General features: G+C 39.4%; 1 protein-coding gene across 1 annotated transcript; it reads left to right on the top strand.

Moving 5' to 3' along the window:
- Positions 1–2,162: 2,162 nt before the first annotated feature.
- On the top strand, positions 2,163–4,839 carry LOC138894413 (uncharacterized). Its single transcript, XM_070179111.1, has 4 exons — positions 2,163–2,768; positions 3,530–3,723; positions 3,856–4,135; positions 4,387–4,839. The coding sequence occupies exons 1-4, from the start codon at positions 2,163–2,165 to the stop codon at positions 4,837–4,839; spliced, it is 1,533 nt and encodes a 510-aa protein (XP_070035212.1).
- Positions 4,840–12,278: the final 7,439 nt, after the last annotated feature.

Below are 12,278 nucleotides of genomic sequence, written 5' to 3' on the forward strand. Positions count from 1 at the left end.
GGCATGTACTGTTTCAAGTTTTGAAAAGTTTTCCTACCTATATATGTACAAGTTTTGATAGCTATGTGTGATCATGAGTGGCCTGGATTTTGGATTGTAGTTGGATAACAATGTGGGAAATAAATATTGAGATTTGGCAAGTTAAAAATTTTGTGGTTGTTCTAGTTCCAAAGGAGGCACTATAGATGTTTATAAGAAATTTCAAAGTGCTGGTCAAGTTTCGCGTCTTAGGAAACCATTCCAAGTGATAGAGAGTTAATAATAGGAGTTGTAACTGTAAGTGACTCATTCGACATTCGAGGACGAATGCCATATAAGGAGGAAGATTGTAAAGCCCCGAAGAATTTTCGCCAAGTATTATAGTTTTGATCAAGCTCTAAGTTGGAAACAAAGGTCTATGAAACATTATAAAGGTATAAACTACATAAATCTTATGTTATAAGGTTGAATGGATAGTTATAAGAGGAGAGGGGTAAATTGGAACATATTGGAGATGTTTAAGGGATGAACATGACCTTAGCCACACATGACCTAAGTTTCAATGAGCATATCTATCATTATATAATGAACTGATATTTGAGCTATATATCAATAGAAAGATCTTGAAGTGTAGTTTCTAATACTTTAAACAGTTCATCATTTTGATATTCCTATAAAACGTTATAGGCATTTTACTTAATACTATCATGTCAGAAAAATAGGCCGCGTTTTTGGGTACCCGGGGGAGCGTCATGCGCCAATCAGAATTCCAAAACCAGAAATAATTTTATTTGGGCATTTTGGGTAGCGCTGGGCGTGGACCGTGACGTCGAAGACATGAGATTTAAATAAAAGAGACGGGGAGAGAGAGAAAATAACCTCATTCTTTAAAGATTAAACCTCCCCTCTCATCCTCAGGTCATCCAAGGGTTCTCATACTTCCTAAGGTTCATTTTCAATGCGATTAACATTAGAATACTACTTCCAAATATTAATTCTAACAATATTCCATCTCAAACTCAATAGATTCTCAACTAGAACTCAAGAACAAGGTCTCTCTAACCTTGGGTTTCGCGATTTAAGGTGAGTTTCGTAACCGCCTCCAACCACAATTGTTAGAGAGGTTTATGGTTGATATTTGTTCCTAAAAACTACTACAAAAACATAGATTAATGATGAACCCTAGAAGGAGAGAAGAATCAAACCTAGGGTTTCTATATTTTGGAAATCTTGGAAGTTCTAGCATTAATTTTTATATTAACTATGTATAGATTTTTTTGGTGAGTTAAACCCATTGGATTGGAGAAAACGAAGGTATTCAAAAGTAAGGAATCAAGGTGAGTAGAGACAATGCTTTTACTAAAATTGTCTTCTCACAAAGATCACGACATAAGTATTTGTTGGACTGTATAGAACGTTAATGTGGGCTCTGAATGGAACGACTGGACTCACATTATCCATTAGAATTATAGAAAAGTTCTTAGATGATTATCATGGTTAATAACTCAAGAATAGTATGTTGTTCCATAAATCATGTCTCATGAATCCATGACTTGCATATATTTTTTTTAATGTTTAAACTATTGAAATTTATTTTACATGATTTTATGGGACTGTTTTGATGAGAACTGTGGAGATATATCATTGTTTTAAATTTTTTGATACAAGAATGACTTAAAATAATATTTTCGGAGTTTCATTAGATCTCCGAGAAGGGTTCATAGCCTCTACTGCTTTTTGTTACCCCAAAACTACTCGAACCACAATAGGAGATTAGTGTACCGTTGATTCAAGCACTATGATAGAAGTGCCATGGTAAGGCACAAGAACGCGAGCATGCTAGAACCTTGAACTGTGAGGCACCACAAGAATGGGGTCCAGGCGATCGGGCTGGGATCGTCCACCATACCGATCATATATGGTGACATTTTCAGAATCAGAAAAAATGTCAGAATCAATGGAGTAATTGGAACAATCAAAACAATCAAGAAAATTTGAATGTTCAAAACAATCAAAGCAATTGAGGTGGCAATAGTCAAGGATATTGGGGAGGCAACAATCAAGGGGGATGGAACAATAATCAAGGGAATCGGGGGACGGGCATTAAAATGCCCCCGATGTATCAACAACCAAACAACCCGCCTCCTTATCCTTTCCATGGTCCTAGCTCTTCCAACAATAAGATGGTGCAAATTGAGAACATTTTTAAGCAAATGATGGAGAATAATGCCGACTCCGAAGCTCGACTAGCCTCTCACAACACTTCAATTCGCAATTTAGAAATTCAGTTGTGGCAAATCTCACAAGCTTTGAACACTCGTCCTAAGGGGGCACTACCAAGTGACACGGTGGTGAACCCAAAGGGTGAGAACAACACGGGACATGCCATGGCCATGATTACAAGGAGTGGAAAAGGTGGGGATGCAACCATCTCAAGTCAAAAAAAAATTATGGATGATGAACTAGTGATTCAAGAAGATGAGATTACAAACAATTTGGTGCAAGCCAATGATAAAGTAAGAATTGATATTGATGACAATGTGGAGGAGACTCAAGAGGAAATGAACCCGTCTAGGGAGCACATTATAGACATACTAGAACCGGTAGTGCCAAAGGTTAAAGTACCAATGCCAAGGCCTCCTCCTCTATACGCTCAAAGGCTTGCCAAGCAAAATGGCGAGATCCAATTCAAAAAGTTCATTGCCATGATGAAAAGCCTATCTATTAATGTGCCATTGGTTGAGGTTTTAGAGCAAATGACCGGTTATGCAAAGTTCATAAAGGATTTGGTGACAAAGAAGAGGTCGATGAATTGTTAGACTATAAAGATGACCCATCAAGTGAGTGCAATTGTGCACTCAATGGCTCCTAAATTAGAAGATCTCGGTGTTTAATCCCTTGTACTATTGGAAGCGCCGACTTTACAAAAGTTCTTAGTGATCTTAGGGCAAGTATCAATTTGATGCCCTACTCGTTTTTCAAGACTTTGGGAATTGGGAAACCAAGACCCACATCTATGAGGTTACAAATGGTGGATCGTACTATGAAGAGACCATTGGGTTTTATTGATGATGTGTTGGTTCGTGTTGATAAATTCATCCTCCCGGCGGACTTTGTGATTCTTGACTATGAAGTAGACTATGAGGTGCCTATTATTCTAGGGAGATCTTTCCTTGCTACGGGGAAGACTCTTGTTGATGTGGAAGCCGGTGAGCTCACTTTCTGGGTGGGTGATGAAAAGGTGGTCTTCCATGTGTTCATGATGAATGTCGATGATACTTTGGAGGCCGTTTTGCTCAACCTTGAGGATGATGAGAAGGATGGCTATGTGGAATGTGTGAATGGATTGCAAGGAATGGGGTCTTACATTTATGAACCCCGCAAATTGTCTTTGGATCTTGAAAATCGGAAGACTCCTCCAACAAAGCCCTGAATCGAGAAGCCTCCCATTTTGGAGTTAAAGCCATTGCCTCCACATCTCAGGTATGAATTCCTTGGCCCTTGTTCTACTTTACCAGCTATTCTTTCCTCTTGTTTGACTAACGTGCAGGTAGACTCCACATTGGCGGTGCTAAAAAAGTGGAAGAAAGCTATTAGATGGACATTGGCGGATATTTGGGGTATAAGCCCCGCCTTTTGCATGCATAAAATTATTTTGGAGGAGGATGCCAAACCCTCCGTTAAACATCAAAGAAGACTAAATGAAGCAATACAAGAGATGTTCAAAAAGGAGATCATAAAGTGGTTGGATTCCGGGGTTGTTTACCCCATTTCCGATAGTTCGTGGACCTCTACGGTGCAATGTGTCCCAAAGAAAGGGGGCATGACAAGGAAGGATCATTTCCCACTTCCCTTCCTTGATCAAACGCTTGATAGGTTGGCCGGCCGTGATTTCTATTGTTTTATTGGTGGGTATTTCGACTACAATCAAATTCTTATTGCTCCGGAGGATCAAAAGAAGACTACTCTCACATGTCCCTATGGTACTTTCGCATTCTCGCGGATGCTATTTGGTTTATGCAATGCACCAACGAATTTTCAACTGTGTATGATGGCTATCTTCACACATATGGTGGAGGATTCCCTTGATGTCTTCATGGATGACTTTTCAGTGGTCGGGAATTCTTTTGATGATTGCTTGAAAATTTTGGATAAGGTCTTGGAAAGATGTGAAGAGACGAACTTAGTACTCAATTGGGAGAAATGTCACTTCATGGTCGAGGAAGGCATTTTCCTTGGCCACAAAATTTCAAAGAATAGTATTGAGGTCGACAAGGCCAAAACAGAGGTGATTTGTAAACTTCCACCCCAACATCCGTGAAGGGAGTGAGGAGTTTCTTGGGTCATGCGGGGTTCTACCGCCATTTCATCAAGAGCTTTTCTAAAGTGGTGAACCCTTTATGTAAGCTATTGGAGAAAGATTCCAAATTCCATTTTAACGAGGATTGCATGAAGGCATTTGAATTGCTCAAGTTCAAATTGGCAACCACTCCTATCATCACCGCTCTGAATTGGAGGTTGCCTTTTGAGCTCATGTGTGATGCTAGTGATGTGGCGGTCCGAGCAGTTTTGGAGAAACGTATCAACAAAATCTTCCATCCATTCTACTATGCTAGTAAGACCATGAACAATGCCCAAGTCAATTACACGGTGATCGAAAAAGATCTCCTTGCTATTGTTTTTGCTATGGAAAAGTTCCGCCCGTACTTGATGGGTACAAAGGTGATTGTCCACACGCATCATGTGGCACTTCGGTACCTAATGAGCAATAAATATTCAAAGGCGCAATTAATGAGATGGGTGCTTTTATTGCAAGAATTCGATCTAGAAATCCAAGACCGCAAAGGCAGTAAAAACTAAGTGGCGGACCACTTATTTCGCTTGGAGGAGGATGGGAGGCCACATGACGGCCTTGAAATCAATGACTCCTTCCTCGACGAGCAACTTCAAGCCATTTCAATGACCAAGATGCCACGGTTAGCTGACTTAGCAAATTATCTTGTGAGTGGTATTATACCGAATGAGTTCTCTTCAAACCAAAGGAAGAAACTCAAACGGGATTGCCTTGACTACTATTGGGATGAACCGTACCTCTTAAGGTTTTGTACTAATGGTGTGATTCGAAGATGTGTGCCGGAGGAGGAACAAATGGAAATTCTTGATTGCTGCCACTCTTCACCATATGGTGGTCACCATGGTGGAGAGAGAACAGTGGCGAATGTGTTGAGTTGTGGATTCTATTTGCCTACTCTCTACAAGGACCCAAGTGATCTAGTCAAGCGTTGTGATGAATGTCAAAGGGCCGGTGGGATTTCTAAGAATAATGAGATGCCCCACACCACAATCTTGGAAATTGACATTTTTTATGTATGGGGCCATTATAGGTTTGGTACTCCAAGGGCCATTATAAGTGAAGGGGGATCACACTTTTGCAACAAAGATTTTGATACCTTACTCACCAAGTATGGTGTCACTCACAAAGTCACGACCCCCTATCACCCTCAAGCAAGCGGACAAGTGGAAGTCTCCAACCTGGAGATCAAGAGTATTTTGTCAAAGATAGTGAATGCTAACTGGACGGATTGGTCGAAGAAACTTGATGATGCTATATGGGCCTATAGGACAGCTTACAAAACACCGATTAGGATATCTCCATACCGGTTGGTGTTCGGGAAAGCTTGTCACCTTCCGGTGGAACTTGAGCACAAGGCTATATGGGCATTGAAGAAGCTAAATCTTGAGTGGGATGTTGCCGCCAACTTAAGGGTGACACAATTGAATGAGCTTGATGAATTTCGATACCATGCTTATACAAGTTCTTCCTTATACAAGGAAAGATGAAGTACCTCCATGACAAGTACATTCAGAACAAGGATTTCAAAGAAGGTGATCTTGTGTTATTGTTCAATTCTCGGTTACAGATGTTTTCGGGAAAGTTGAAGTATAAATGGAGTGGCCCGTTTGAAGTTGTGAGTGTGACACCCTTTGGTGCATTAGACTTGCAGAATAAAAATGATGAAGTGTTTAGAATCAATGGTCACCGGGTGAAGCATTATTTGGGAAAAATTGATGATGGCCACGTCGTGGCATTGATTCATTTTAATTGATTGATGGTAATCTATGTCATGCCGCGACGTTAAATCAGGCGCTTCTTGGGAGGCAACCCATGTCTTTTTTTATTCATCTTCTTCTTCTTATTCATTTTTTTTAGATAGATCTTGTTTTGTGCTAATTGGTTTTGAAGTATGTTACATGAATGAGTGTGCTTTGCAGGAACTGTGCGCAGAAAAAATGCCAAGTGTGGAAAAAAGTGCGGATTGCACATTTATTGCGTGGAATGCACAATCTTGATGGCCACCGCAGAGAGGAGTCTGCGGCCGCATAATTCATTGTGCGACCGCACAACTAGAGATCACAAAATTGTAAATTCTCTAAAGTTTGACTTGCAGAGAAATAGCCGATATGCGGCCGTACAAGGAAATGTGCGATCCGCACAAAAATCTGCGGCCGCACTAAAAAATGTGCAGACCGCAGATCGTCAAAAAGGGTAATTGGTAACAGGTAAGGAGTGCGGACCGACACAAAATTATGTGGCCGCACTCATCTTAGCATTTTTTCCCTAGTTGGTCAAACTATAAATAGCAGCCCCCTCACACTGGTCAAACTTTACACACTCTGAACACTTAACACAAAAGCCAGCAGAGTGCGCTTAAATTAATTCAAGCATCTCACACTCATTTCATCTTTCTTGATCCTTCCTTGCATTGCTACATCACTGGTAGGTTCAATTCATCTTCAAAATTTTCAACTTTTTAAATTTTGTTCATAGTTAGTGTAGTTATTTTGAGGCCTAATGCCAAATTCATCATCATGTGTGCTTAACATTGTGTGGGTAACTTTCTAGTTGATAATTGGGGGATGGGTAAATTGTGCATCATGTTTAATTTGCCAATACCATGTCTAAATTGTGCACAACCTAAGTTTAGTGCCGTCTAATTTTGAAATGTGCGGCCGCACAAGAAATTGTACGGTCCGCAGATCCTTAGGCGAAGGCAAATTTTATGCATTGATTGTGCGGACCACACTCAAAATTGTGCGGTCCGCAGAAACTGAACTGCGGCAACACTCAAAATTGTGCGGTCTGCAGATCAAAACTTCAGAGAATTAATATTTCTGGGCCTTGAATTATGTGGCCGCACTCAGAGTTGTGTGGACCGCACTACAATTGTGCGGCCACACTTCCAAAATTGTGCGGTCCACATAAGCCATTATACAGCCGCACTTCCCCCTCCTGCTCATTGTTTTATCTGTAATTGTTTTATAGTCTGTGTTTGAACTTTAATTGACTCATATTGCTATGTATTGCAGAAAATGGTTAGATCAAGAGGACGTGGTGATACCTCCAAAGGGAGGGGTGAACCCTCCCGAGGCTGAGGCAGGGGTACCCTACAACTCTCCGTGCAAAAAGTGATTAGTAATAAGGCAACATTAGGCCGAGATAGACATCCGGAGCCCTCCGAATCAAGTTCATATGCCCCGTCTAGGGAAGCATCGGAGGGTGACTCTTAAGTTGGTTGTACTCACGCTACACCCTGCACCTCGTGTGCAGATCCAGGTGTTTCCGTCACGGCGGGTGCTGATTCACAGAGTACAGACATTCGGAGATCATCGAGGTAGCTATTTTGGCTTCCGCATGCCTTGACTCATCTTCCCTATCTTTTAGTTTATTTATTCAGTTCTGCTTTCCAGATAGTGTACCAGACTATGTCATTATGTAAATGCTCATGTACTTAGTGACACTCCGATTTTTGGGAAAACTTATGTATTAAGTTATGATATTCTATTCCGTTTTATGAGATTTTTATTTATTTAAACTATTTTGGTATATTTCAAATTTGAACGTGTTGGAAATGTCTGAGTAGTCGTCTTGTCTAGTAGCATGATAGGCGCAATCACGACAGGTTGGATTTTGGATCGTGAAAGAAGGGTATTTTTGTCAGGAATTTCGGAGCACTATAAATAGGCGTGAAATACTTTTTTAGGGCCTCTTTTTGTATTGTAGCAGCAGCTGATATTTATTCTTAGCCATTTTGGGAAAACTTTGAGCTACAATTAGAGAGGATCAAATACTTTTTCACTTTAATTTAGCTTTATGTCTTTAATTCTTCTTCTTTTCATTTTTCAATGTACATTGCTATGAGTTATGATCCAACCCTAGTGTGTAAAACTTATGATTATTTAATATTAATATTTTTTATTGATTGGGTTAATGTTCTTTAGCCTTGTTTATGCTTTAAAGTTAGAATTAATGGTCGCAAACATTGATTCATGCCTATTTGACTTTGTTCTTACTTGAGAAAGAGGAATTTAGTCTAGGAAAAATTGACTAATAAGAAATTGAACTAGTTGAATTATCAATTAGTTTAATTAAAGGATTTGAATTAGAGATAGGGATAATATAACTTGGACTCATATACAATTGCTTTGATTGCTACCCATTTGGACTTGAGATAGCCAATTTGGGCACAATCACTCTTTAACTGAGAGGCATTGAGTGAGTAGTTGTGTATTGAGAGTCATAACAAAGCCCGATCTACCAAGCAAGCATAGATTTACTCTACCCATTTGTCACGATCCCAATTTTCCTCGATAGGATGTCATGGCAACACCTAGTCTCTAAGACTAGGTAAGCCTAACACTTACTAAATTAATAGAAGAATTCGACCATCCATGATAAATATGAAATAGAAATCTTTATACATAACTTACAATCCCAAAACCGGTAGTACAAGTCATAAGCTCTACTGAGTTAGCTAGAAAATCCCTAAATACAACTGTTCGGAATAGAATTAAACAGTAGAAGTAAAATATCAGAAGGTGACTCTGAGGCCTGTGAACGCGATGCCAGGTTTACCTTGAGTCTCCACAGCAATGCTCGACCAGCCAACTAATAATCAACAATAGTCGTGGCACCTGGATCTGCACAAAAATGTACAGAAGTGTAGTATGAGTACACCACAGTGGTACCCAGTAAGTATCAAGACTAACCTCGATGGAGTAGTGACGAGAGACGGTCAAGCCACCTACCGGACTAAACAACATGAACAAGTGTGAAGGTGAACTAACAGAGAAACAATATTAATATAAAGCTAAGCAGGATAAGGAATACAAAATAATGCTTGCAATGATACACTAGTAACAACAATACTTAACATGAAGCAGTCAGGTAATAGTGTTGTATAGTAAATTGAACATAATCTAAGTCCGGTGATACCAAATAAAGGAAAACCAACAACAACTCAATAAAATAACCACTTTCACACCAGATTTGTCGAGCAATTCCACGAGGTACCAAACCTCATAATCACAACTCGCGGGTTCCAATTCATGAACCCTAATCACTTGGCATCTTGTGCCTGTATTACAACTCATAACCGTACTGACGACTCACGTGTCAGGAGAACATCTCTCACATAGAAGGCAAGTAGAAAAGAATACATGTAATGGTCAATAGCAACATGATTCATCTTCTTATACCGATATGGGTGATTCATCTACGTGTATGCTTGTGCTAGTGTTCTACTACAATTCAAGTCAACAAATAAGAGCAGAGATAACAAATGGCACATAAGAAACGATCACCATGAAATGTACAGTATAAGAAAGACAACAATGAAGTTGAAGCTACGGCAAGCACAACGAGATTGGCTACATAGAACTAAGCAAATATTGCAACACGGAGGAAGACAATTAATAGTATGCTAAGAAAACAACAATAAAACACAAGTACAAAAGAATGGGGAAATGACAACAAGAGCCCTATAGAGGTACAACCTCGTAGTCTCAAATCATAAAATGAATCACAACTTTCCTTATACCACCGCGGGAGACTTTATATTTAGTTTTGAAAATCATTTTTCCCGAAATAGCATCCCGCGTTTTAGCCCACCTTATCACTCTGCATGGCTTCTAGTAGTTCCCCTACTAGCTACGCATTTCAAGCCCATCTTATCTCACTGCATATTTTTCAACACCCAGACCTTATACCAGCGCATGCGTATCAATAATAACAACAGCACGACAAAAACCTAGTACAACACAATAATAACTGCACGGTAAAAACCTCGTGCAAACACAATAACAATTGCACGACAGAAACCTCATGCAAACACAATAACAATCCTTTGAACAATAACATTTGTGCCAAAACATAACAACCCAACAAAATGACTTTCACAATATGTGCCCATATGACACAACATTTTCTCAAAACAGTTTCAATATCACAACCACGCATAACCCTCAGCTTAACAATACTGAATACAATAGCAATAATAATAATAACACGAGAATACGGCAAGTAAATCAACACAAGAACTTCAAAATACAAAGAAACGGAAGAACGAACTCACAAAGTAAGACACAACAAGGAAATAATAGTCTCAACAAGAATAGTTCAACAAGGGAGAAGTAAAGTGTAACAATGATTCCACTAAAGTGCAATTCGACAACAAGAGAGATAGCGTGAATCAATGACCCCAAATAAGAATACGTCAACAATAAAAGGGATAACAAACTTCCATTAAGGCTAAGTAATTACGAAAGGGATAATAATAATTTCAATTAAGGTTAAGCAATTACGGAAAGACAATAATGATTTCAATTAAGGTTAAGCAATTACGGAATGGATATCATGACGATAAAAGAGGCAACAACTTTAGTTAAGGCACATAAGAGTTTAATCGGCACAAAGGGTATAAGAGTTTAATCGGCACAAAGGGTATAAGAGTTTAATCGGCACAAAGGGTAGAACATGAAGCAATTAATTCCAATTAAGACATGTAAGGGTGAATTTAGTAAAATGGGGGATTTAACATGACAAATAACTTCATATCTAATGAGCATAAGAACCTAAGATCCCTAAACGGTCAAATTTCCATAAATAAGCCCGAGCACGTACACGTCACCTCACGTACACGGCTTTCACATGACACAATTAGCGATAATGACTCAAATCCTAAGGGGTAGTTCCCCCAACACAAAGTTAGGCAAGATACTTACCTCAAAGAAGTTAGACCGATACTCTAATATGATCTTCTCGAGAGAAACAACCTCCGGACGGCTCAAATCTAACCAAAATAACTTCAAATCATAAATAAAACTCATAGGAAACAATTCCGGATGATAAAGTTTCAATCTTTAACAAGAACTAAAATTCCAATATCAATTCGTCCTTAAAATTATCATTTTACATTTTGAAAAATTTCTTCTAAAATTCTCATTTTTCCTCAACTCAAAATACTAATTATAAGATAAAAATAAAGATAGAATATTGGAATATAATAAATTCTGGGTAAGAACCCTCACCCCAATGATTTGCTTGAAAACCCCACGAAACATCTCTCAAAATCGAGGTCTACAACTCAAGATATGGTAAAAATAGCCAAACCCTCGATTTAAAAAATATATTCTGCTGCCCAAAAATTTGCACATTGCGATCGCAGAAGAAATAATGCGATCACGAAGAATAAATAATGACTGCCACAAAAATGTACTACGTGATCGCGAATGAATCCATGCGATCGTGAAGAAGAAATGACACTGCCCCACAAAAAGGTACTACGCGAATGCGGAAGAAGAAAGGTGAATGTGGTTTATCACTACCTCAAAGTACGTGATCGCGTACATAGCTATGCGAACGTGAAGAACAAAGTGCCAGCCTCCCCATCAGGGTCAACACTACGCGAACGTAGAAGGCCTAATGCTAACGCGAAGAAGCAATCACTCATACGCACGGGATCGCAGACTGATCCTTGCGAACGCGAAGAGGAAAAAGGACCAGTCCACCAAATAGCCTTCGCGATCGCGGCTACACCTACGTGATCATAGAGAAGGACACCAGACACCTGAAATGCAGCATTCCAAAACATAAGAAAATGGCACGTAGCCCATTCGAAACACGCCTGGGGCACCCAAAACCCCGTCCAAACATACCAACTAGTTCCATAGCATAACGCGGACCAACTCGAGGTCTCCAATCACATCAAACAATACTGAAACTAAGAATCACACCATGAATCGAACTTATGAACTTTCAAATCTTTCCACTTTCAAAACTTGTGCCGAAATATATTAAATCAACCCAGAATGATGTTAAATTTTGCATACAAGTTCCAAATGACGTAACAGAGCTAATCCAACTCTCGGAATCACATTCTGACCCCGATATCACCAAGGTCAACTCTCGGTCAAATCTCTCAACCTTCCAAAACTTCAACTTTCCAATTTTCGCCGAAATG

The sequence above is a fragment of the Nicotiana tomentosiformis genome, chromosome 6 (assembly GCF_000390325.3).
Source record: "Nicotiana tomentosiformis chromosome 6, ASM39032v3, whole genome shotgun sequence".
In the NCBI taxonomy this organism is placed as follows: Eukaryota; Viridiplantae; Streptophyta; class Magnoliopsida; order Solanales; family Solanaceae; genus Nicotiana; species Nicotiana tomentosiformis.

Coding starts and splice junctions, on each gene's coding strand:
- LOC138894413 (XM_070179111.1), top strand. CDS start 2,163: ATGGTGCAAATTGAGAACATTTTTAAGCAAATGATGGAGAATAATGCC. Junction 2,769..3,529: donor CAAAGTTCATAAAGGATTTG/GTGACAAAGAAG, acceptor ACTAACGTGCAG/GTAGACTCCACATTGGCGGT. Junction 4,136..4,386: donor GCTTGAAAATTTTGGATAAG/GTCTTGGAAAGA, acceptor CCTTTATGTAAG/CTATTGGAGAAAGATTCCAA.